The following is a 26,211-nucleotide window of genomic DNA, read 5'->3' as shown; positions in this document are numbered from 1 at the left end:
AAGGAAAATTATGTAGGTCAGAAACGTGGATCTACATTTAAAAAGAAAAAAAAAGAAAGAAAAGGAGGACCATCAAAGAAGGAATAAGTAAAGGTAAAATAAAAACTTATTTTTTTTTTGAGACAGGGTCTCACTCTGTCGCCCAGCCTGGAGTGCAGTGGTGCAGTCTTGGCTCACTTTAACCTCCACCTGCTAGGCTCTCAAGCGATCCTCCTACCTCAGCCTCCTGAGTAGCTGGGACTACAGTCGTGTGCCACCATGTCCATCTTTTTTTGTTTTAATTTTTTGTAGACAAGGTCTCACTATATTGCCCAGGCTGATCCTGGACTCCTGGACTCAAGTGATTCTCACACCTTGGCCTCCTAAAGTGCTGGGATTACAAGCATAAGCCACTGCACCTGTTTTTATTATTCTTAGCTGACCTAATAGATAGCAGTTTGTCCAATAATAGCAATAATTATTCAATTATGTATGCTTATTCATATATGTATTTATGTTTATATATAAGTGAAATGAAATGAATGACAGCAATGATACAAGGGATGGGAGGAAGGAATTAAGGTTTTGTTATTATAAAACAATCACACTACCTGTGAAGTGGTACAGTGTTATTTGGAAGTGGACTTGAATTGATTGTAAATATATATTGTAGTCTAAGGCAATTTTTTAAAAAAGTATAACTGATATGCTAAAAAAGGAGAAAATGGAATCATAAAATGCTCAGTTGAAAATAAAGATAGATACAAAAAACCAGGGCAAAAAGTAGAAAACAAAAACAAATATGGTAGATATTAATCTAGCTATATCAGTAATCACTTTGAACATAGGCTAAATGTACCAATTAAAAGACAGAGATTTTTGGAGTGGACCAAAAAACAAAACCCAACTATATGTTGTCTAAAAGAAACCCAATCTAAATCTGAAAACATATAGGTTAAAAGTAGATGGATGGAGGAAATATAGCGTGGTAATACTAATCAAAAGAAAGCAAGAGTGGCTATACTAATTTTAGACAGAACAGACTTCAAATCAAGGAGAGTTGTCAGAAACAAGGAGCATTACATAATAATAGGGGGGTCAATTCTTCAAGAAGACATAAGAATTTTTAATATGTATACACCTAAAAATAGTTGTCAAATTCATGAGGCAAAAACTAATAGAATTGCAAGAAGAGATAAATGAATCCATTATCATACTTGAAGACTTCAGTACTGACCTATCAGAAATGAACAGATCCAGCAGGCAGAAAATCAGTAAAGGCATAGTTGAACTCAACAGCACCATCTGTCAAATGGATATAGTTGATATCTACAGACTAATTCATCCAACAGCAGTAGAATGCACATTCTTCTCAAGCTCACATGGAACATTGACCAAGACAGACCATGTTCTGGGCCATAAAACACACCTTAACAAATAGGATAGAAATCATACAATGCCTGCTCCAGATTACAACGGGATTAAAGTAGAAATGAATAAGAGAAACATAAGTGGAAAATCCCAAAATACATGGGGACTAAATAATATGCATCTAGATAACACATGGGACAAGTCAGAGGACTGTCACTACCCAACTTCAAGATTTACAATAAAGCCGAGTCATCAAGACAGTGTGTTATTGACAAAAGAATAGACAAATAGATTAATAGGACACAAAAGAGAGCCCAGGAATAGACCCATATAAATACAGTCAACTTATCTATGACAAAGAAGCAAAAGCAATACAATGGAGCAGAATGTCTTTTAAACAAACATTGCTAGAACAACTGGACATCCACATGCAAAAAAATAAAAAAAAAAAAAAGAACCTAGACACAGACCTTACATCTTTCTCAAAAATTAACTTAAAATGAATCATAGACCTAAATATGAAGTGCAAAACCATAGAACTCCTAGAAGATAACATAGGACAAAACTTAGATGATCTTGGGTATAGAAAAGACTTTAGATGAAACACCAAAGGCATAATCCAAGCAAGAAATAATAAGATGGACTTCATTAAAATTTAAAACTTCTGCTCTGTGAAAAACAATGTCAAGAGAATGAGAAGACAAGCCACAGACTGGAAAAAAATATTTGCAAAAGACACTGTCATGCAAAATATACAAATAACTCTTAAAACTTAACACTAAGAAAAGAAAAACTCAATTTAAAAATGAGCCAAAGCCCTTTATATATATATCATCAAAACACGACAAGCATATTAAAAAGTGCTCTCCATTATATATCATCAGGAAAATGCAAATTAAAACAATGAGATAACAATGCACACATCTATTAGAATGACCAAAATCTAAAATACAACAACAAATGCTGACAATAACATGGAGCAACAAGAATTCTCACTCATTGCTCTTGGGAATGCAACATGGTACAGCCCCTTTGAAAGACAGTCTGGCAGTTTCTCACAAAACTAAACATCCACTTACCATACAATCTAGCAGTTATGTCCCTGTGTATTTACCCAAGTGAATTGAAAACTTATATCCAATTTTTTAAAACCTGCACACAGATATTTAAAGCAGCTTTATTCATCATTGCCAAAACTTGGAAGCAACCAAGACATTTTTCAGTGGGTGAATAGATTAAAAAAAAAAAAAAAAAAAAAAAAAAAAAACCTGTGGTACATCTAGATAATGGAATATTATTCAGAACTAAAAAGAAATGAGCTATCAAGCCACAAAAAGACATGGAAGAACATTAAATGCATATTGCTAAGTGAAGGAAGCCAATCTGAAAAGGCTTACACTGTATGATTCCGACTATATTACATTCTGGAACTGGCAAAACTATGAAGACAGTGGAAAGATCAGTGGTTTCCAGAGTTTGGGATTGGGGGTAGGGGTGAATAGGCAGAATAAAGGGGAGTGAAAATACTCTATATGACTGCAATGATAAATACATGTCATTTTACATTTGTCCAAACTCATAGAATGTACAACACCAAGAAAGAACTCTAATGTAAACTATGAACCTTGGGTGATTTTGATGTGTCAATGAAAGTTCAATTGTAACTCAAGTACCACTCTGGTGGGGGATGTTGACAATAGGAGAGCCTATCCAAGTGTGAAGTTAGAGAGTATGTGGGACATCTCTATCTGATACGGTTAGGCTTTGTGTCCCCACCCAAATCTCATCTTGAATTGTAATCCCTAGGTGTTGAGGGAGAGGCCTGGTGGGAGGTGATTGGATCCTGAGAGCAGTTTTCCTCATGCTGTTTTCCTGATGGTGAGGGATTTCTCACAAGATCTGAGAGTATTATAAATGGCGGTTTCCCCTAGTCCCCTGGGCTTCTCTCTCTCTCTCTCTCTCCTGCCGTCATGTAAGACATGCCTGCTTCCCCTTCTGCCATGATTTTAAGTTTCCTGAGGGCTCCCAGCCATGCAGAGCTGTGAGTCAATTAAACCTCTTTCCTTTATAATGACCCAGTCTGGGATAGTATCTTCATAGCAGTGTAAGAATAAACTAATACATTGTCCCTCCTTCTTAATTTACTGTGAACCTGCAACTGCTCTAAAAAATCATTTTTTAAAAAAATTCTTACTGTACCATTTACCTCCTCCCTGGTAGCATTTACCCAAATGGTAAATTTACATTGATTTGTGTAATTATTTGATTAATGTGTATCTTCCCCACTAAACAGTAAATTCCAAGATTTTTGTTCACCATAAATTAACTAGTGCTCAGCATATAGCAAGGTTTCAAAATTACTTGAATGACTATATATAAATTTACAAATATAGCATATGTTTTTAAATTCATTAAACCATTATCTTCAATGCTTCTTTCATGATGATTTTCAGAGGAAAAGATAGGAGTGATGCAGGGGAAGAGAAAGAAGTATCTATCTGTTCGTATTTGTTTCCTGCGGTCATTTGGTTAAAGCCTAAGCAACATCTCTGTTATAGTGGTTTGATAATAATAAGAGTTTGCATTCCTGCAGCACTTTTCTTCCAAAGTGCTCCTATGGTTTGCAGACAGATCTCAGCCTCACTTTGGGGTGACTCTTCTACAAACGATGCTAAAAACAGATCTTGTCTTGCTACTAACCAAGCGTAATGAATTTTCTCTGAGAAGGTGCCAGGTCCCCTTCCAAAGTACTTACCCTGTATCTTTTTATGATCATCTCATTTTCTTAATACAGCCACATGACGTCAAAGGCAATAAAAGCAACCGTCTTTGCAGGAACTCTCAAAAGGAGCCATTTAGGGTCTCTGCACCTCTTTTCTCTAGGTAGGCAAAAGGGTTGTGATCCATCCCAGTGGGTGGGGTGGGAATGCTTGTTTTTACCTAACCTTTATTGAGCACTTACTTTGTGCTAGTCCCTTTATTGATCACTTACTTTGCGCTGTCTATGCATCACCTGGTTTAATCAAAACCAGAAAAGGGTCTCTGGGCGTCCAGGGTGGGTCTGATGTGATTACCAGCTGGTTGTCAAGGCAACTTAGCCACTTGCAGGCCAGGCCTGAGCCAGGGAATAGGGAAGTGGGTCTCCCCGCTTCCCCTGCAAGCAGGTGAAGGTTCAGTCTCCAGGGCCACCCCCCACTACCCAACACGCTTACCCTCCTGGCTCAGCGAGGGCAGAGTGGGCAGCACCTGCCTGCCCAGGTCCTGCAGGGCACGGGCGATCGTATCCAACATCTCCAATTTCCAGGTGACTCCGTACTGAATCTTCGATGGGTCTCTTCTCTCTTATATGGAGTGTATACAAAAATGATTCTCCCACCCTCCAGCCCCTTCTCCACGGAGCTTTGGATGTGCCTTAAAAATCAGAATGACGAAAATCCTGAATCTGTTGACTCTTTTTTCCTCTTTCTTAAATAAACTTAAACATTCTTTCTCGCCGTCCCTCGCCACTGCCCTGGCTCTCGGGCAGCTCCCACCACAGGAGCCGCAGGAACTGCTCTCCGGCACTGAGTGAGAGTGTGCAGACCCGCGCCCTCCGGACCAGGGAGAGACCCAGTGAGGGGTGAGCTGCAGCCTCGAGGAAGGGAGGGGCACCAGGGAGAATGGGCCCGACAGGAAAGGGCGGGGCGCGTTGCTGGGACGCCAGAAAGACTCGCTTGGTTGCTAAGGCGTCAAGGCTGAGATTCGACCTCACCCCCTTAGATGGGCAGCTTCCAGGTTGCCTAGGTGATTCGGAAGCTCGAGGAAGCAAGGTTGGAAGTAACTTAAAGATAAATAAATAATTGGTTTTTACTTATCTGACCCCGGGCAGCGAAGAAACGTGGTTAGAGTGGTAGTTTTTGTACCTTGGACAAATCTAGGAATGCCTTTTGCCCAGAGCGATGGATATTTGAGTCTCCAGATCTGTTTGAGAGTTTGAGCTCGAATTTATTTCTTTGTTTACTTTTCCCTGGGCTCTCTTCCTAGGAAATGGAGAACTGGAGAAGTGGGGAGGAGGGAATTGACATTTTTAAACTACAGTCATTTCTCCCTTTTCTCTACATGTCACCAGTCTCATCCTGAAGAATTGTGTGCATACTCTCCCCTCTGCTGATAATTATCACAAGCTGAAGATACCTATGCAAAACCCATCCAAGTCAAAAAATAGAATGCTAGCACATTGCACAGATCAGCACCTCATTACCCCTCCAGTCATTAGCCAACACATACTGCAGATTCATTTTTCCTGTTGATTCTTTGGAATCATATATTATGTATTCCTTTGTGTCTGGCTCTATTCAAATTCACATTATGTTCATGAGGTTCATCCGTAGTTTCTATGGTAATAATTTCTTCATTTACACTGTTATGTATTATTCCTTTTTATGAGTATGGCACAATTTATGCATTCCACTGTTGAAGGGCATTTGTGTTGTTTCCCTTTGAGGCTACTGGGAATAATGCTGCTGCAAACATTCTCATAGAACACTTTTGACAGATACATGTACTCATTTCTGATGTGTATATAGGGGTAGATTCATGGGTCATGAGAAATGCATGTGATCAATTTTAATAGATAATGCCAGCTAATTTTTAGTGGCAATATCAGCATTATTGTTCCATATTAAGATAATGGAATTATAAAAATAATTGTTTTACAATGCATTCGATTTTGAATTAAATATAGTGATACTTTTAATCTGTAGAAAAGCTGTCTTCAGTTCCAGGAGATGGTGGTGGATGCTAATTGTCAGTGAATTGCAGATGGCTAAAGGAAGCTCTAAAAGAATAAGGACAAATTTGTCGACTTTTCTTCTAAGGTCTTATTTTCCTTTTGTCAAAGGTCTCTTGACAAAGGAGGAGGTGTAGATATGTGTAACCCTGTGTTGACTAGAAACTTTTAATGAGCTATAAATATTATATATCCTGAAAATACATACTTTTCAGTTGCTAACAAAACCCAGGCAAACCATGTACTTCCACCGCTACAAATTTACTCCTTGGCTATATTGGCATGATACATGCAAAGATATATGTATATGCAACATTGTTTATAATGTTAATTCTTAGAATCAGCCTAAGATGACCATCATAGGGAACTGGTTAAATTGTGACTACATACATTGGAATACATTTCAAGAGTTTACTTAAAAGAAAACTGCACATTTATGTGCTGATGTTGAAAAAGTTTCAAAATATCATAAGTAAAAACCAGTAGCAGCATAGTATTTTTTATGTAATGTAATGCTGTTTCCTTCAAATATAAGCATATAAGTATGCATACATATTCGTATATATTTTTGTAAATATATGGAATATTTGAGGAAAGATACATTCAAAAAATATCAACAGTGAAATTTTGAATCACACAAAATTGTGTATGGCAGAGGAGGCATTTCAAGAACTTTTATATTCACTTTTCTCCTTTATTTACTGTTTAACAAGAGCATGAATTACTTTATAATATTTAAGATAATTTATCAAAGAGAGGAAGAGAGAGAGGTACAGGTAGAGTGTAGGAATTTATGCAAACACTGAAGGAAACAAACAGGGCCAAAATTTTCCCAAGTATTTCAATGTACATTTACTTTTCTGCAAGCTCCAACTTGCCTTGCAAAACCCACACTGAATGGGCGGTCATTTTTACCGAAGCCCCAAGGCACACACAATATTAAGTGGTTTATGTTAAAGGCAACTTGGAAAACTACTGAAAAAGAAAGCATAATACTCATTTTACAACACCAGAATAGAAATTTGCAATAAATAATTTAACCCACATCTATATGGAGTACTTAATTTGTGCCAAGCACTTTGCTAGTTGCTAAAAGGAATACAGACACTTACCAGAAAATCCCTACAGATAAGAAGTTCACAATTCATTTTTCACCATTTTAACAAATATTTATTGCAGGAGGTTCTAAAATCAGGATTGGGTTTCAAAGTCAAAGTGTAAATTGAAAATTGGATGTGGGAAAACTACTCTAGAAATCCCTTCTTAGGAGGGGACCATATCAGAGACCCACATATGCCATCTCTCAGTTTATAGACCCAATGCAAACAGTCTTTCTCCCCTCACACTGGTGCAGATCACTTTCTTCAGGAGAGGTGTAATGAAACAGTTGGCTAGAGTTTAGGAAAGCAGTCTTATTCTAAAAATTCAACCAAATAGGATTAATTGTATGTACTCAACATTGTGCCATGCTAACACTATGATACGCACTCATGAACTGAGACAGTTTGAAAATATAGCAGATGTATATCTTCTGTCCCTTGCTTACTCAAGGATTTATGCAGAAACAGACTTGCAGTAGCTTCATAGAGTGTCGACTTAGCTAAGATAGAACTACATTTTCCAGAATTCCCTTTCCTGTATGATTCTAGGTTAGGGTTAGTCAAAAGAGAATGTGCGTGAGATTTGGAAGGCAGAAGTAAAGCAGCAGCCATTTGATCTGAAGCCCTAAAGGTCATCATGGGGCTAGGCACTGATCTGCTGGCTCACCATGTAGGCATGGTCCAGCAGCCTGGCCTGCAGCTCTGCAACTCCTGCCAGATCTCCTCTTTCTGCTTCTCTCAATCTTAGACCAGGTACATGTGCAGCAGTGTTGCCAAAGGCACTGCCTAATCCTGTAAGTCCCTCACATCACTGAGGTTGGATGCAAGGAAATACAGATGTAGGCTGCAATTTGTCCTCACAGGATCTAGTTTGCCTGTGTGTAACCGCCCAATGGGTTCTTCTTGCCTTCTGGAATGAAACCAATTTATCAAGATGCGGGAGTTGCAATAGAGAAAGAGTTTAATACAGGTAGAGCTGGCTAAATGGAAGACTAGAGTATTCTTATTACTCAGATTAGCCTCCTTGAAAATTCAAAGGCTAGGGTTTTTTAGTTTGGTGGGAAAGGAGCTAGGGAATGGGGAGTGCTGATAGTTTGGGTCAGGGATGAAAACATAGGAAGTTGAAGCTGTCCTTTTGTGCTGAGTCAGTTCCTGGTGGAGGCCACAAGACCAGATGAGCCGGTTTTTCAGTCTGGGATGTGCCAGCTAATCCATCAGAATGCTGGGTCAGAAAAATCGCTCAAACATCAATCTTAGGTTTTACAATAGTAATGTTATCTATAGGGGCAATTGGGGAGGTTAGCAATCTTGTGGCCTCTGGCTGCATGACTCCTAGGCCATGGTTTCTGAGCTTGTGGCTAATTTGTTGGTTTTACAAAGGCCAATCTGGTCCCCATGAAAGGAGGAAGTTTGTTTCAGGGAGGGACTGTTACCATCTTTGTTTCAAAGTTGAACTATAAATTCCTCCCATGTTAGTTAGTTCAGCCTATGTCCGGGAACGAACAAGGGCAGCTTGGAGGTTAGAAGCAAGATGGAGTTAATTAGGACAGATTTCTTTTACTGCCATAATTTTACTATGTCAGATTTTTCTCACTGTCATAATTTTTGCAAAGGCAATTTCACTTGTGGGTTCCAGATTGTTCTCACCAGTTCCAATCTTTCCTTATTCTTCCCCATTTCATGACCATCTTTTCTTCCTATTAGCCTTGCTGGCTTTAGGCCTTACACCAGACACAGAGGCCAACACCAGACAGAGATGACTTAATCAGCTCCTACAACTATTAAGGGCTAGTGCTCATAATAAATTTTATATTTTCTATCACTCTTACAGGTCCTGCTTCTCTGATTGAACCTGAATGATACAGGACTGGTAGTTAAAACTGAACTATTTCAATTTAAAGTATTCTCTTTAAGTTTTACTTAGACTTGAATCCACATAAATTATGTGTTTGTGCACTGCAACTGTATTGTAAAGATTTGTTACCTTAGTCTGTTTTGTGTTGCAAAGGACTACCTGAGAGACTGAGTAATTTATAAAGACAACATATTTATTTGGTTCACAATTAAGAATGGCTGGAAGGTTCAAGATTGGGTATCTGCATCTGGTGAGGGCCTCAGGCTGCTTCTACTCATGGCAAAAGGCCAAGGCAAAGGGGAGCCGGCTGTGTAGAGATCACTTGGTGACAGAGGAAACAAAAGACAGGTAAGGGAGATGCCAGCCTCTTTTTAACAGCCAGCTCTGAGGAATTAATAGAGTGAGCACTCCCTACCTAGGGAGGTCATATATCTATTTATGGGTTTCGCTCCCATGACCAAAACACCTGCCATTAAGCCTCATCTCCAACATTGGGGATCACATTTCAACATGAGGTTTGGAGGGGACAAATATCCAAACCATAGCGTATGTTTAATGTCATGTTTGAGACATGAAGACAGTGTAATGGGAATTCAAGGGGAGGAAATTTATATCTCTAGTAGGCCATTCTTGCATTGCTATAAAGAAATACCTGAGACTGGGTAATTTATTTTAAAAAGAGGTTTAATTGGCTCATGGTTCTGCAGCTGTACAAGCATGGTGCTGGCATCTGTCCAGCTTCTGGGGATGCCTCAGGGAGCTTTTACTCATAGAGAAGGCAAAGCAAGAGTAGGCTTATCACATGGTGAAAGCAGGAGCAAGAGAGAGAGTGGGTGGGGGAAGGTGCCACACACTTAAACAGCCAGATCTCACAAGAACTCATTCACTATTATGAGGATAGCACCAAGTTATGAGGGATCCACCCCCATGATCCAAATGCTCCCTGCCAGGCCCCACCTACATGCAACATGGGGATTACAATTCGACATGAGATTTGGCGGGGACAAATATTCAAACTGTATCAACTTCTAACTGGGATGATTAGCCTGAATGCTAAACAAAGAAGCTTGAATTTTATTTTGGAAGGTGTGGATAGTTCCTGAAGGCCTTGAATAAGAAAATGACCTAATCACCACTATATTCTTCTGTATTATATTAAAAAGAAGCTTGAAATTCATTATATAAGTAATCCATATGTCAGATAACAACTAATCAGAGAAATTTCTCAGAGAGATGGGGAAAGCTACCAAATAACTAAAAGGATAACCACAGAAAGACTGGCTACGGAATGATTAATGTGATTGAGTGACAGCCATTTAGAAGCTTTTGACAGATGAAACTGCAAAGATGCATTCATTTTCTTACAACACAAATGAAAAAAGGTAAATTAGCTAAGGTGATAAATGAGATTACCTTGAAATTAAGCTGTGGAATGATCTCCCAAAGAAAAAATATAGAAAACTCATCAAGTCAGACTATTTGAAAATAGACCATTTCAAGTAGGAGTTAACACACTATCGTTATTCTACCTGGACTCTTTGCAGAATAAAAGTCATACAGTCTGGCTTTCTCATGTTTAATAGATGTTATCTCAATGAATAATAAATATGATAATGATACCCATGCATATAACATTATCTATTTATGAATAGAAGAGAAAGTTAATATTTAAACTGTACTCATCTGACCTACACCTTTTATAAACACTTTGCAGCTTTTTTCCATTTCACTTAAACTAAAGTGAGGAATTCGGCATTTGGAAATCTGAGCTCAAGTCTAGTATTAACATAAATAGGTTTGTGTTTATAACTGAATAAAATCTTAATATTTCTGAGCCTGCTTGTTGTTAAAGTAGTAATAATGACTATAAATGTTAACAAGTATATCCCAGTAAACTTAAAGAAATAATGATAAAAGTAAAAATAGGAAAAAAGTCTTTTTGGAGCCCCAAAATTCTAAGCCTGCAGATACTTGCCCCATTTTACCATAAGATTATACCACTTTACGTAGGCAAAACCAAATGTATATTCTATAAACAAAAGAATGCCTCTTGACTTAAAATGGAGACTACTGATAAATAAATATATTTTGAAAAATTGTAAAATAAGTGACTTTAGGCAATGTATGGTAAGTTGGTCAGCCAGTTCACTTCACACAATATACAAAAATTAACTGAAGATAGGCATAGACCTAAATCTAAAAGATATAAAAGTTCTAGAATAAAACATAAGAGAAAAATTTTGTGATCTTGAGGTTAAGCAAATATTTAAGACACAAAGCATGAATGATAAAGTTGGACTTTATCAAAATTCAAAACTTTTGCTCTTTAAAGGCATCATTAAAAAATGAAAAGTCACAGAATCGTAGAAAGTATTCACACTACAAATACCTGACAACTGATATACAAAATGTATTTTTAAAATCTCCCAAAGCTCAGTAATAAGAAAATAATTCAATTTCTTTAATGGACAAAATATTTGAACATACATTTTACAAAAGCAGATATGTAAATGGCCAGTAAGGAGATGGAAAGGTTTTCAACATGGTTAGTCATTAGGAAAACACATATTAAAACCACAATGAGACAGCACTACATTAGGATGGCTACAATTAAAAAGACTGATAATACCAAATGTTAGTGAAGATGTGGAACAATTGGAGCTTATACTCAAGGTGTGAATGTAAAGTAGTTCAAAAAACTGGCAGTTTCTTATAAAGTTAAGCATATACCTGCCATATGACCAGCCATTCTAGTTCTAAGCATTCAACCTATAGAGATAAAAAATATGTGTTCACACAAAGTGTTAAATGCAAATATTCATAGCAGCCTTATTCACAGCAGCCAAAAATGTAAAACAGCCCATGTGTCTATCAAATGGAAAATGGATAAACAAGTAGTAGTATATCCATACAAAGTAACACTACTTAGTAATAAAAAGAAATGAACTACTGACATAGGTAACATGGATGAACCTCAGAGTCATCATGCTGGCTGATAGAAACAAGACAGAAAGAATACATACTGTGTGGTTTCATTTATATAAATTCTAGAAAATGCAAACTAATTTATAGTGAGTCCAGCAAATCAGTGATTGGCTGGGGCCAGGATCAGAAGGAGAAATGAACTGCCAAGGGGGCATAGGAAATATTTTGGGGTAATGGATATATTCTGTATCTTGAATGTGGTAGTGATTTCACAGGAGCCTACAGTTGTAAAAATTCGTCAAAGTGTGCACTCAAAATGGATACAGCTTATTGTATGTATCTTGATGAAGATTTTTTTTTAAAAGAAGCAACCCAGAATTCTAGGAAAGTAAACTTAAAAGCTTAATAAAGGCAAACTTAAATAGAATTTAGTTAATTCATAAGGTGACTAAAAAGTAAAGAACTTACTTGAGGATTTTAACAGTAGACAGAAAACAACATAAGACAAATGAACTTAATGAAATTATCCAAATTGAACCTCAAAAAGGAAAAAGGTAAAAAGAACCTCACACAGTAAGAAATGTGAAATATATGAAGTTCCAGGAAGAGAAGAAAGACAGAATAAGAAAGAAGTAATCATTTGGGAAAAATGTATGATAATTTTCCAAATTGTTGAGAAGTATTAAAATCTTCAAGAAGCTTAGCAAGTCCCAAATAGGATAAATACAATGGAAATGACACGTAGGTACATAAGAGTCAAACTTATTAAACCAAATATTAAAAAAAAAAAACCTTTAAAGCTGCTAGAGAAAAAAAAGACAATCACAAGAAATGCCACTGACATCATAATTAAAACATCAAAGTGCAACACTGTATGTAATGATAACTTTAAAGTGCTGAAAGAAAAAACTGCCAAACTTGTACTTTATACTCAGGAAAAATATTTTTCAAAGTCAAGAACAAAGTTTTAAAACTTTATCAGGCAAATAAAATATAAGAAAAAAGCAGAGGATGTTTTCGGATTGAAGGAAAATGATCCCAGATAGAATATGAAAGTGGAAAAAAGAATGAACAGCTCTAGGGAGGTTAAATTAATAGATAAAAATAAAACAAAATTGGCTATTGAAAGCAATAATAATAACTATATCATCCAAGGTTTTAACATGTAAAAATAAAATATATAACAAGAAAATCAGAATAAGGCATCAGGCAACAAAGGAATCGCTGAGAGATGGGAAGCACATGAGGTAAATCCTACAATTGCCCCAGCTTACTGCCTGGAGAAAATTTTCAGGCTGCAATGCAGGGATGGGAGAAAACCACAAACCCACAGAGAGAGAGAGAAAGTTCCAGAGATCTTCAGAGGGTCCCCTAAAGTATTCAGCTGAGGACTGATTTGTACATGCATGTGAGAAAGCTACCCATGGCCAGAGAAAAGAACTGTCCAGAAGAATCAAAGGAAACAGTTTCCATAGATCACAGAGATCCAGGAAAACACCGTTTCCCAACAGCCAAAATAGAAAACCTCATAATTCATGGGGTGTTGGAGAGGAGTACAAAGAATGGTCTTGGCTCAGTAGGGGGGAAAGTTAACCTTAGACTAAACACTGCTTCATTTCTTCCCAATAAAGCTAGAAGGAAGACCTAAAACTTCATTTTAGCCAACCTGTTTTAAAGTAACTTGACTGCATCCCGAAAGCAAGTTCAGTAATATTTACAGGAATACAAAAGTATCAAGAACCAAACAAGGTAAAATTCATAATGTATGACATCCCCCAAAAAATTACCAGGCATGCAAGGAAGCAAGAAAGTATGATCCATAATGAGGAAAGAGAAAATCATTCAATTTAAACCTGACCAAGAAATGACACAAAGAATTAGTAGACAAGAACACTAAAACAGTTATCGTATTAGTAGTTAATATGTTCAAGAAGCAAAAATAAAATATTAAACATGTTAACTGGCAACACTGGAGATATTAAAAACAAAGAACTTCCAGACATTAAAACCACAATGCCTGAGATGAAAAGAATACATTGGATGGGATTAGTGTCAGAAGAAAGGTTGGTGAACTTGAAGACATAGTAAAAAAAAAAATCCGTAATGAACTACAGAGAGAAAAACTACTGAAAAAAAAGAACAGAATATCAGTTAGCTGTGGGACAGCTTATAAGGAAACAAATATAGGCCAAGCGCAGTGGCTCACACCTATAATCCCAACACTTTGGGAGGCCAAGGTGGGTGGATCACAAGGTCAGGAGTTTGAGACTAGCCTTGCCAACATGGTGAAACCCCATCTCTACTAAAAATACAAAAATTAGCCGGGTGTTGTGTGTGTCTGTAATCCCAGCTACTTGGGAGACTGAGGCAGGAGAATCGCTTGAACCTGGGAGGTGGAGGTTGCAGTGAGCCAAGATCACACCATTGCACTCCAGCCTGGGCAATAGAGTGAGACTCCATCTCAAAAAAAAAAAAAAAGAAGACAAATATATATACAATTCAAGTCCCTGCATAAGGAGAGAAACTTGCAGACAGAAAAATAGTTTAAAGAGATAATTACCAAAATTTTTCCAAGATAGATGGTGATAAATATGTATATTATGAACCCTGTAGTTAACAACTAAAGTAATACAACAAAGACTTATAGCAAATAAGCCGACAAAGAAGATAAAATGAAGTCATAAAAATCAGTTTAAAACAAGACAGAAAAAGAGAACAAAGAGAACAAAAACCAGATAAGACAAATAAAAAACAAATAGCAAGATGGTAGATTTAAACCTAATCATATCAATGTTAATGATATATAAATTCCCTAAATGTAATATAAATTGTCCCATAAATGGTTTAAATACCCCAACTAAAAGTCAGAAGTTGTTGAATTGGTTAAAATGCGTAACATAACTATACTGCCTACACTAAATATATTTTAAATATAAATAAATGGATGAAAACTCAAGGGGTGATAACAAATATACCATGCTGACCTTGACCAACAGAAAACTGGAGTGGCTATATTAATATCAGACACATTAGACTTCAGAGCAAACAGTGTTACCAGAGATAAAGAGTGTCATTTCATAATAAAAAAAGGTTTCAATTCATCAAGAAAACATAAAAATTATAAACATTTATTCTTCTAATAACTGAGCCTCAAAATACATAAAGTAAAATCTGATAAGGATAAGTTTGAGGATTAACAATTTTTTTTTTTTTTTTGAGATGGAATCTTGCTCTGTCGCCCAGGCTGGAGTTCAGTGGCATGATCTCGGCTTGCTGCAACCTCCACCTCCCAGGTTCAAGCAATTCTCCTGCCTCAGCCTGCCAAGTAGCTAGGACTACAGGCGCCCACCACCACGCCCAGCTAATTTTTTGTATTTTTAGTAGAGACGGAGTTTCACCATGTTAGCCAGGATGGTCTTGATCTCCTGACTTCATGATCCGCCTGCCTCAGCCTCCCAAAGTGCTGGGATTACAGGTGTGAGCCACCGTGCCCAGTCAAACAATTTTTAACTTTCTTTTTTTTTTGGGGGGGGACACAGTCTCGCTCTGTCTCCCAGGATGGAGTGCCGTGGCGTAATCTCAGCTCACTTCAACCTCTTCCTCCTGGGTTACAGTGATTCTCCTGCCTCAGCTTCCTGAGTAGCTGGGAATACAGGCATGTACCACCACGTTCAGCAAATTTTTATATTTTTAGTAGAGATGGGGTTTCGCCATATTGTCCAGGCTGGTCTCAAACTCCTGACCTCAAGCGATCTGCCTGCTTCTATCTCCCAAAGTGTTGGGATTACAGGTGTGAGCCACTGTACCTGACAGTTTTTAACTTTCTTAATGCAAAGACATATCTATAGCTTATTATTTTATATAAACTTTACATTTATTACTTAAGATATAATAATAACTTTTATCTTGACCAAGGAAATGAGCCATAGAAAATGACTAAGTTGAAAATGATTACAGACATGGTGGCTCACACCTGTAATCCCAGCACTTTGGGAGGTCGAAAAGGGTGGATCACTGGAGGTCAGGAGTTGGAGACCAGCCTGGCCAACATAGTGAAACCCCATCTCTACTAAAAATACAAAAATTAGCCAGTCATGGTGACTCACACCTGTAATCCCAGCTACTTGGAAGGCTGAGGCAGGAGAATCGCTTGAACCCGGAAGGCAGAGGTTGCAGTGAGCCAAGATTGTGCCACAGCATTCCAGCCTGGGTGACAGAACAAGACTCCGTCTCAAAAAACAAGAAAAAGACTACGTTTTGGTTTTTTTTGTTTTTTTTTTTTTTTGATGGGGGAATGAGTTCCTTTGTTGTTTTTATTTTTTATTTTATTATACTTTAAGTTCTAGGGTACGTGTGCACAACATGCAGGTTTGTTAGATATGTATACATGTGCCATGTTGGTGTGCTGCACCCATTAACTCTTCATTTACATTAGGTATTTCTCCTAATGTTATCCCTCCCTGTCCTCCCAGGCCCCAGTGTGTGATGTTCCCCACCCTGTGTCCAAGTGTTCTCATTGTTCAGTTCCCACCTATGAGTGAGAACATGCAGTGTTTTGTTTTCTGTCCTTGCAATAGTTTGCTCAGAATGATGGTTTCCAGCTTCATCCATGTCCTTGCAAAGGACATGAACTCGTCCTTTTTTATGGCTGCATAGTATTCCATGGTGTATATGTGCCACATTTTCTTAATCCAGTCTGTCATTGATGGACATTTGGGTTGGTTCCAAGTCTTTGCTATTGTGAATTGTGCTGCAATAAACATACATGTGCATGTGTCTTTATAGTAGCACGATTTATAATCCTTTGGGTATATACCCAGTAATGGGATCACTGGGTGGTCAAATGGTATTTCTAGTTCTAGATCCTTGAGGAATCACTACACTGTTTTCCACAATGGTTGAACTAGTTTACAGTCCCACCAACAGTGTAAAAGTGTTCCTATTTTTACACATCCTCTCCAGCACCTGTTGTTTCCTGACTTTTTAATGATCGCCATTCTAACTGGTGTGAGTTGGTATCGCATTGTGGTTTTGATTTGCATTTCTCTGATGGCAAGTGATGATGAGCATTTTTTCCTGTGTCTGTTGGCTGCGTAAATGTCTTCTTTTGAGAAGTGTCTGTTCATATCCTTTGCCCACGTTTTGATGGGGTTGTTTTTTTTCTTGTAAATTTGTTTGAGTTCTTTGTAGATTCTGGATATTAGCCCTTTGTCAGATGGGTAGATTGCAAAACTTTTCTCCCATTCTGTAGGTCGCCTGTTCACTCTGATGGTAGTTTCTTTTGTTGTGCTCTTTAGTTTAATTAGATCCCATTTGTCAATTTTGGCTTTTGTTGCCATTGCTTTTAGTGTTTTAGTCATGAGTTCCTTGCCTATGCCTATGTCCTGAATGGTATTGCCTAGGTTTTCTTCTAGGGTTTTTATGGTTTTTAGTCTAGCATTTAAGTCTTTAATCCATCTTGAATTAATTTTTGTATGAGGTGTAAGGAAGGGATCCAGTTTCAGCTTTCTATATTTGACTAGCCAGTTTTCCCAGCACCATTTATTAAATAGGGAATCTTCTTCCCATTTCTTGTTTTTGTAAGGTTTGTCAAAGATCAGATAGTTGTAGATGTGTGGTATTATTTCTGAGGGCTCTGTTCTCTTCCATTGGTCTATATCTCTGTTTTGGTACCAGTACCATGCTGTTTTCCCTGGTAGTATAGTTTGAAGTCAGGTAGTGTGATACCTCCAGCTTTGTTCTTTTTGCTTAGGATTGTCTTGGCAATGCGGGCTCTTTTTTGGTTCCATATGAACTTTAAAGTAGTTTTTTCCAGTTCTGTGAAGAAACTCTTTGGTAGCTTGATGGGGATGGCATTGAATCTCTAAATTATACTTGGGAAATACGGCCATTTTCATGATATTAATTCTTCCTATCCATGAGCATGGAATGTTCTTCCATTTGTTTGTGTCCTCTTTTATTTCATTGAGCAGTGGTTTGTAGTTCTCCTTGAAGAGGTCCTTCACATCTCTTGTAAGTTGGATTCCTAGGTATTTTATTCTCTTTGAAGCAATTGTGAATGGGAGTTCACTCATGATTTGGCTCTCTGTTTGTTATTGGTGTATAGGAATGCTTGTGATTTTTGCACATTGGTTTTGTATCCTGAGAGTTTGCTGAAGTTGCTTATCAGCTTAAGGAGATTTGGGGCTAAGCCGATGGGGTTTTCTAAATATACAATCATGTCATCTGCAAACAGGGATAATTTGACTTCCTCTTTTCCTAACTGAATACCCTTTATTTCTTTCTCTTGCCTCATTGCCCTGGCCAGAACTTCCAACACTATGTTGAATAGGAGTGGTGAGAGAGGGCATGCCTGTCTTGTGCCAGTTTTCAAAGGGAATGCTTCCAGGTTTTGCCCATTCAGTATGATATTGGCTGGGGGTTTGTCATAAATAGCTCTTATTATTTTGAGATACATCCGATCACTACCTAGTTTATTCAGAGTTTTTAGCATGAAGGGCTGTTGAATTTTGTCAAAGGCCTTTTCTGCATCTATTGAGATAATCATGTGGTTTTTGTCTTGGTTCTGTTTATATGATCGATTACGTTTATTGATTTGTGTATGTTGAACCAGCCTTGCATCCCAGGGATGAAACCAACTTGATCGTGGTGGATACACTTTTTGATGTGCTGTTGGATTCAGTTTGCCAGTATTTTATTGAGGATTTTTGCATCGATGTTCATCAGTGATATTGGTCTAAAATTCTCTTTTTTTGTTGTGTTCTGCCAGGCTTTGGTATCAGGATGATGCTGGCCTCATAAAATGAGTTGGGGAGGATACCCTCTTTTTCTGTTGATTGGAATAGTTTCAGAAGGAATGGTACGAGCTCCTCTTTGTACCTCTGGTAGAATTTGGCTGTGAATCCGTCTGGTCCTGGACTTTTTTTGGTTGGTAGGCTAGTAATTATTGCCTCTATTTCAGAGCCTGTTATTGGTCTGTTCTGGGATTCAACTTCTTCCTGGTTTAGTCTTGGGAGGGTGTATGTGGAAAATGACTAAGTTTGTGCTGACATAAAGCAAATTACTTCCATATGTTTATTTAAAAAAAAAAAAAAAAACACTTCCTGCAAATAAATGTCAGATTTTTATGGCTTTAATGCTGAGTTCTTACAAATAATTCAAGAACAAATAATACTGGATTTACACAAACTATTCCAGAGAATTAAAAAAGAAAGGACATGTCTGCACTCACTTTTTAAGACTGGCAAAACATTGATACCAAAATATGACATTACAAGTAAGGAAATTTATAGTCTAGAATCTCTCTTGAACATAGATGTAAAAATCCTAACAAAATATCAATAAATTGGCAGGGTGTAGTGGCTCATGCCTGTAATCCCAGTACTTTGGGAAGTCAAAAGTGAGAGGATTGCTTGAGCCCATGAGTTTGAGACCAGCCTGGGCAACATAGTGAGATCCTGTTTCTAAAAATGTGTTTACATTAGCTGTGTGTGGTGGCATGCCTCTGTAGGCCTAGCTATTCAGGAGGCTGACGTGGGAGGATCAGTTGAGCCCAGGAGTATGTGGTTATAGTGGGCTATGATCATACCACTGCACTCCAGTCTGGGTGACAGAGCAAGACCCTGTCTCTAAAAACAAAACCAAAAAAATCAATAAATGGGATTCCAGGAATGTAAAAAATACATAATATACCATAACAAAGAAAGATGTACTCCAGGAATAAAAGATTGATTTAACATTTTAAAATTCTGTCATTAGAATTCACCATGTTAACAGCATAATATTGAAAGAAGGGGCACAATAAGATCATCTTAATAGGTGAAGAAAACATATTTGATAAAGCTGAACATGCATTGGTGATTTTAGAAAAAAAATCCACAACAAAGGAGAAATTGAATAAAACATCCTTAATCTCAAAGGGTTATCTAGTAATAAAACCCTGTAGCGGTGTCATTATCAGTGGTTAAAGTTTTCTCCCCAAAGTCAAGAAAAGATGGTGATCTCTACTACCACTACTGTTGTTCATCATTATGCTGTAGGCCCAAGACAGTTCTGTAAGGCAAGAAAGAGAAATAAAAGGTATAAAGATTGAAAACAAAAAGTAAAACTATTTTCATTTATGTATTACATGATTGTGAAGACAGAAAATCTGAAACTATACAGACTATTAGAATTAATTTAGCAAACTCTCTGGATACAAAGTCAATACATGAAAACGAAGCATATTTCTATATACTATCAAGAAATGATCAGAAAATGAAATATTTTAAAATGTAATTTATAGTAACATTAAAAATCAAATATTTAGAAACAAATTTAAGAAGAGTTCCACAAAGCTAATAGTGAAAACTACAAAATACTGCTGAGAGAAATTAAAAGTGACCTAAATAAATAAAGAACTGTATCATGTGCTTGAATCAAATGACTGAAAATTGATAAGATGGCAATTTCCCCCAATTTGATAAGTGGATTCAATGCAAACCCAATCTATAAAAATCCATTTAAAATATTTGGTCAACATCAACAGGATAAATCTTAAATTTATATGGAAATGCAAAGAACCTAAAATAGCCAAGAATAATCTTTAAGAAGAATAAAGTTGACAACTTTACTATCAGAGTTCGAGACCAAGTATAAAGCGGCAGCAATTAAGACAATGTGGTATTGGTGCAAGGTTAGGCAAATAGGCCAATGTAACAAAACGGAGTCCATAAATACCCTGTACATATATATTCATTTAGTTTATAGCAAAGGTGTTACTACAATTCAATGGAGAAGTGACAGTGTTTTTATTAAATGGTGCTTCAACAACTGTATATCCATATGGGGAAGAAAATAAACTCTTAACTCACAACAAATCCAAAACTTAATTCAAGGTGGAACATATACTCATATGTGAAATATGAACCAAGCTTTAGAAGAAAACAGAATAACTTCACAACTTTGGGGTAGACAATGATTTCTTAAACTTCACAACTTTGAGGTAGACAGTGACAGAAAAAGCACTAACCTTAAGAGACAAAATTGATACATTTGACTTCATTAAAATTGAGAACCTCTGTTATCAAAATACATTAGCAGGAAACTGAATAGGCAGTTACAAAGTAGGAGAATATATTTGCGATACTTACATCTGATAAAGGATTATATACATAAATAACTCTACAGATCAATAACAAAGCTTTTTAAATGGGCAAAACACTTGAACAGGCACTTTTCAGAAAAGCTAAACAAACATCTACCTTATGATGTAGCAATTCTATTCCTCAGTATATACCCCCTAAAATAACATGCCAAGTACAATTTATAAGAATATTTAAAGCAGCTTTATACTTAATAACCCAAACTTGGCAACAACCTAAACATCCACTAGCAGGTGAATGTATAAACAAATTGTTATTTATTTATACAATGGAATATAACACAACAATAAAAAAGAATAAACTACCACTGATATACAGAACATAGATAAATCTCCAAAATATTATGGTGAGCAAAAGAAGGGAGACATAAGAGTACAAACTATATGATTGCATTTATGTGAAGCTCAGGACCCAGCACCTAACCTATGTGATAGAAGTAGAGTAGTTATCTCTGGGAAGTAGGGTATTGACTGGAAGTTATTACAAGACAGCTTCCTTGGGGGCTAAAAAATGTTCTATATCTTGTTACGATTGGTGGTTACAAGAGTATGCATTTGTAAAAATACATACATACTTAAGATTTATTTATTTTGGCCGGGCACAGTGGCTAACGCCTGTAATCCCAGCACTTTGGGAGGCATGGGCGGGCAGATCACGAGGTCAAGAGATCAAGACCATCCTGGCTAACACAGTGAAACCCCATCTCTACTGAAAAAAAAAAATACAAAAAATCAGCCCGGCATGGCAGCGTGTGCCTGTAGTCCCAGCTACTGGGAAGGCTGAGGCAGGAGAATGGCGTGAACCCAGGAGGAGGAGCTTGCAGTGAGCTGAGAGAGCACCACTGCACTCCAGCCTGGGAGACAGCAAGACTCCGTCTAAAAAAAAAATTATTTATTTTACTGTATGTGAATTAAACTCGAATTTTAAGAGTATAGACTGGCAGTTTACATACTTTTTTTTTTTTTTTTCCCCGAGAGAGGGTCTCACTCTGTCGTCCAGGCTGGAGTACAGTGGCACGATCTCAGCTCACTGCAAGCTCTGCCTCCCGGGTTCACGCCATTCTCCTGCCTCAACCTTCCCAGTAACTGGGACTACTACAGGCGCACGCCACGACGCCCTGCTAATTTTTTTTTTTTTTTTTTTAAGTAGAGACGGGATTTCACCGAGTTAGCGAGCATGGTCTCAATCTCCTGATCTGGTGATCCACCCACCTCGGCCTCCCAAAGTGCTGGGATTGCAGGTGTGAGTCACCACACCTGGCCTAGTTTACATACTATTTGGCACGTTCCATGCACAGACTTTGTGCAGCATGCTCTTTGGTATCAGAATATTCAAAATGTAAACCTTCTTAATCCTGTCTGGGGACAAAATATAGCATAGTGGCTACGAGTTTGGATCTAAGAGTCAATTATTCCTAACAAAAATTTGTTGAGCTCCTTATTATGTGCCAGGCTCTGTTCTGGGTAGTGTGGTAATAAGCAGCTAACACAACCAAGAGCCTGCCCTAACAGAGACCATAGTCTAGTAGGAGATACAGACAATACAAATATAAATAATATAATAACGTTACAAAGAAAAATAAGGCAGGACAATTGGATGCACAGTGAGGTGTCTATTTCAGATAGAATAATGTAGCTTCTCTAAGATTACATTTGAGCAGAGACCTAAATGATGTGAAGCCAGTCATGAGAATCTTTAGTGGAAAACTAAACCCTAGGCCTTTAATTTTGCTATTCTGGAAACCCTGAGCAGGCTATTCAATTTCTCTGCATTTCTGTTTCACCATCCATAAAATGTTTATTATTTTATTTCCACATTGTATTAAGGATTAAGTGAGATACATGTAAAGTGCTAACAGTATCTGACATATAAGGACACAATACATAATGTTTGCTTAAATCACGGAATAAGATACAAACAGAATGCATCAGTGTTATAGGGTAGGAGCTTTTGTTTATTCTTTCTTTCCTTTCTTTCCTTCCTTCCTTCCTTCCTCCCTTCCTTCCTTCCTTCCTTCCTTCCTTCTTTCTGTCTTTCTTTCTTTCTTTCTTTCTTTCTTTCTTTCTTTCTTTCTTTCTTTCTTTCTTTCTTTCTTTCTTTCATTCATTTTTTGAGATAGAGTCTCGCTATGTTGCCCAGGCTGCAGTGCAGTAGCACAAACTTGGCTCACTGCAACCTCTACCTCCTGGGTTCAAGCCATTCCCCTGCCTTAGCCTCCTGAGTAGCTGAGATTACAGGCACCTGCCACCACAGCCTGCTAATTTTTGTATTTTTAGTAGAGACAGGGTTTCACCATGTTGGCCAGAATGTTTTAGAACTCCTGACCTCACATGATCCTTGGCCTCCCAAAATGCTGAGATTACAGGCATGAGCCACTGTGCCCAGACACTTTTGCTTATTCTTCTGTATAAATAGTGTAAGTGTTCCATAAGCATTTGGGGTTCAGTGTATTTAATGTAATACCAGTTTTGCAATGCGTCAGTTTCAACACATCTATAGGACAGAAAAGGACAAGAAAATGGGGAAGCTAAAGAGCAAGGACTGGCTAAGGAAAACTGAGTATTCTGAGGGATAGAATCAGATCATTACCCTAAACAGATGGCCCACTTTTCCAAGGTCAGGTCATATGATGCAGAATTGAGACAATCCCAATAACAAGCTAAACAGTTGAATAGCCGTAGTTTAAATCTGTTTGTACATTTTTCACACCTTTGTTCATTCTGTTTCCTCCACCTGAAATACTGTCCATTCCCAGCCCACCACCTGTGTTTTCTAGAGGGCAATGTGCTTTCTCAAGCCTCTCTGCTTCTGGTGGTTCTTTCTTAAATTGGAATTCACCTCCCAATCTCTATCCTGTCCTTGGGTGCAAGCCTCAGCTGTTGTAAGGAAACCCTCCCCTCCCTATCTGTACAGCTAGGTTAGGTGTCCCTCATCTGGGCTTGCATTTACCCAATATTTCTTGAATCATTGTTAAGTAAAAGAGCTTCATAAACATGCAAGTGTTTGGGAACATCCTCAGGATCCTTGTCCTCCATTCTATACATAAAGCACCATCTGGTGGTGAAAGAAGATGACTATACTTCTAGATCACCAAGATGTGCTTTCTGTTCTCTGAGCTTTCAGAGAGCTTTTAAAATCACGTTAGAGGAAAAAAGCCACGCTGACTTGCATAGAGATGTACCTATTGCCAAAGGACAATTTTTCTTGACTGAATGTTTCCTGCTTTCTTGCTCACTTCCATTTTCTTCCACCCTCCTCCCTGTTTCCTTCCATGCTTATTTCTGAATTCCTTTCTCCTACATTTCAGTTGGCCCATTGAAAACACAGTTCTGGCCAGGCACAGTGGCTCACACCTGTAATCCCAGGACTTTGGGAGGCTGAGGCGGGTGGATCACTTGAGGTCAGAAGTTCGAGACCAGCCCGGCCAGCCTGATGAAACCCTATCTCTACTAAAAATACAAAAATTAGCCTGGCGTGGTGGTATGTGCCTGTAGTCCCAGCTACTTGGGAGGCTGAGGCAGGAGAATGGCTTTAACCCAGGAGGCGGAGGTTGCGGTGAGCCGAGATCGTGCCATTGCACTCCAGCCTGGGTGACAGAGCTAGACTCTGTCTCAAAAGAAAAAAACAGTTTTGGTTGGCATTTGTTTTGTTTTGGCTGCCGTAAGAGCCTCCATATTTCCTTTTGGAATTCACAGATCTACATTGTGTATAATCTTAGTGGGACTGCCATTCCTGGTAACTACATTCCATTACCAAAGCCGAAGGAAACAGACCCTTGCCCTCCTTGACTCTGCAGGACCGGGGGCCAGGTATGTGACCTAATATCAGTCATCAGATGCTCTTTCTGGGGCTCAGACTGTTGAGCTGTTGACAGGCAGACAGCAGGAAAATGTGGAAGTTATTCCCACAGGGATGGTATACACTTTTCACTATCTTGCTTTAAAAAAATTGCCTGGGTTCCTAATGGCCAATCCCCCAGATCCCCTCCTGATTCCTGCCCATTTCCAGGTCTGATTGTCCTAGCTCCCATCACTCTGAGCGTCTCAACAGTCTTCCAGTAATTTCCTTCTGCTTAATATCTGTGGACTTGTCTGCTTAGAAGTTTATAAAACAGGCCGGGCGCGGTGGCTCAAGCCTGTAATCCCAGCACTTTGGGAGGCCGAGACGGGTGGATCACGAGGTCAGGAGATCGAGACTATCCTGGCTAACACGGTGAAACCCCGTCTCTACTAAAAAATAAAAAAAACTAGCCGGGCGAGGTGGCGGGCGCCTGTAGTTCCAGCTACTCGGGAGGCTGAGGCAGGAGAATGGCGCAAACCCGGGAGGCGGAGCTTGCAGTGAGCTGAGATCCGGCCACTGCACTCCAGCCTGGGCGACAGAGCGAGACTCCGTCTCAAAAAAAAAAAAAAAAAAAAAAAAAAAGTTTATAAAACAACTAAATATCCAACTAGTGTGGTGGCATAAAAGGAGACTATCCACCCTTCCACCCCATTATCAGAGGATTAAACTTGAGGATTAAAGAGAAACATTTAAATCCTAGCTTTAGTTAACCAGGTTGCTTAAGTAGAGCCATGTGCCATTAATGTGAGAGTCCTTTGAAATGAAAACCAGAAAAAGAAAGGGACAGATGTCAATAGGAAGATTAGATGCTTCTAATGTAGATTAGATTGCATAGTGATGGAATGAAAATTAATCCTCAATTAATCCTCATAATGGCACATTGATTTGTGGTACTTTAGGGGGAAACCAGCTGCAGCTGGAAAGCACTCAGTGTACTCCCCCTGTTCTTCTCTCTTTACAGAATCTCTCTCCCTGTAGAGACAAATGGAGACAAAAAAGCAGGAAGAACACATGTGTACATTCAGTGGGTATATTAAGCAAGAAAATCTATGAAATGCAAAAGAAACTAGGGGCTGAAACTTTATTCTGAGGGCTAAAGCGTGGCTTGTCTAAAAGAAACGGAGAATTGCTCCTGAGATAGCCTGTCATCTGATGGCTTATGAGGTGAGGTCCTGCCCTCCTCTTGCTTAGAGGTGGGAGAGACCAGACCAAAAGCTGAATGCCTGATCT

The 26,211-nt window shown here is 38.2% G+C and overlaps 1 protein-coding gene and 1 long non-coding RNA gene across 6 annotated transcripts in view; one reads left to right on the top strand and one right to left on the bottom strand.

Annotated features, from left to right (window-relative positions):
- The window catches only part of LOC105468868 (coiled-coil domain containing 81), a 48,264-nt gene extending 43,330 nt beyond the window's left edge, over positions 1-4,934 (bottom strand). The window contains exon 1 of the mRNA XM_011719345.3: positions 4,563-4,934. Coding sequence (XP_011717647.2) covers positions 4,563-4,641 — 79 coding nt within the window. The 5' untranslated portion in view covers positions 4,642-4,934. The remainder of the gene's footprint in view (positions 1-4,562) is intronic.
- LOC112424447 (uncharacterized) overlaps positions 1-26,211 on the top strand; it is a 69,343-nt gene that overhangs the window by 17,581 nt on the left and 25,551 nt on the right. Inside the window, exons 1-3 of one of the 5 annotated variants that reach the window (XR_011611229.1) lie at positions 4,974-5,159; positions 24,837-24,950; positions 25,943-26,005. This is a non-coding gene — a long non-coding RNA (uncharacterized lncRNA). The other 4 variants (XR_011611228.1, XR_011611227.1, XR_011611231.1 and 1 more) reach the window with 4 other exon arrangements.

This window comes from Macaca nemestrina, chromosome 12 (assembly GCF_043159975.1).
Source record: "Macaca nemestrina isolate mMacNem1 chromosome 12, mMacNem.hap1, whole genome shotgun sequence".
Lineage (NCBI taxonomy): Eukaryota > Metazoa > Chordata > Mammalia > Primates > Cercopithecidae > Macaca > Macaca nemestrina.
This window is presented reverse-complemented; position numbering and strand designations above follow the sequence as displayed.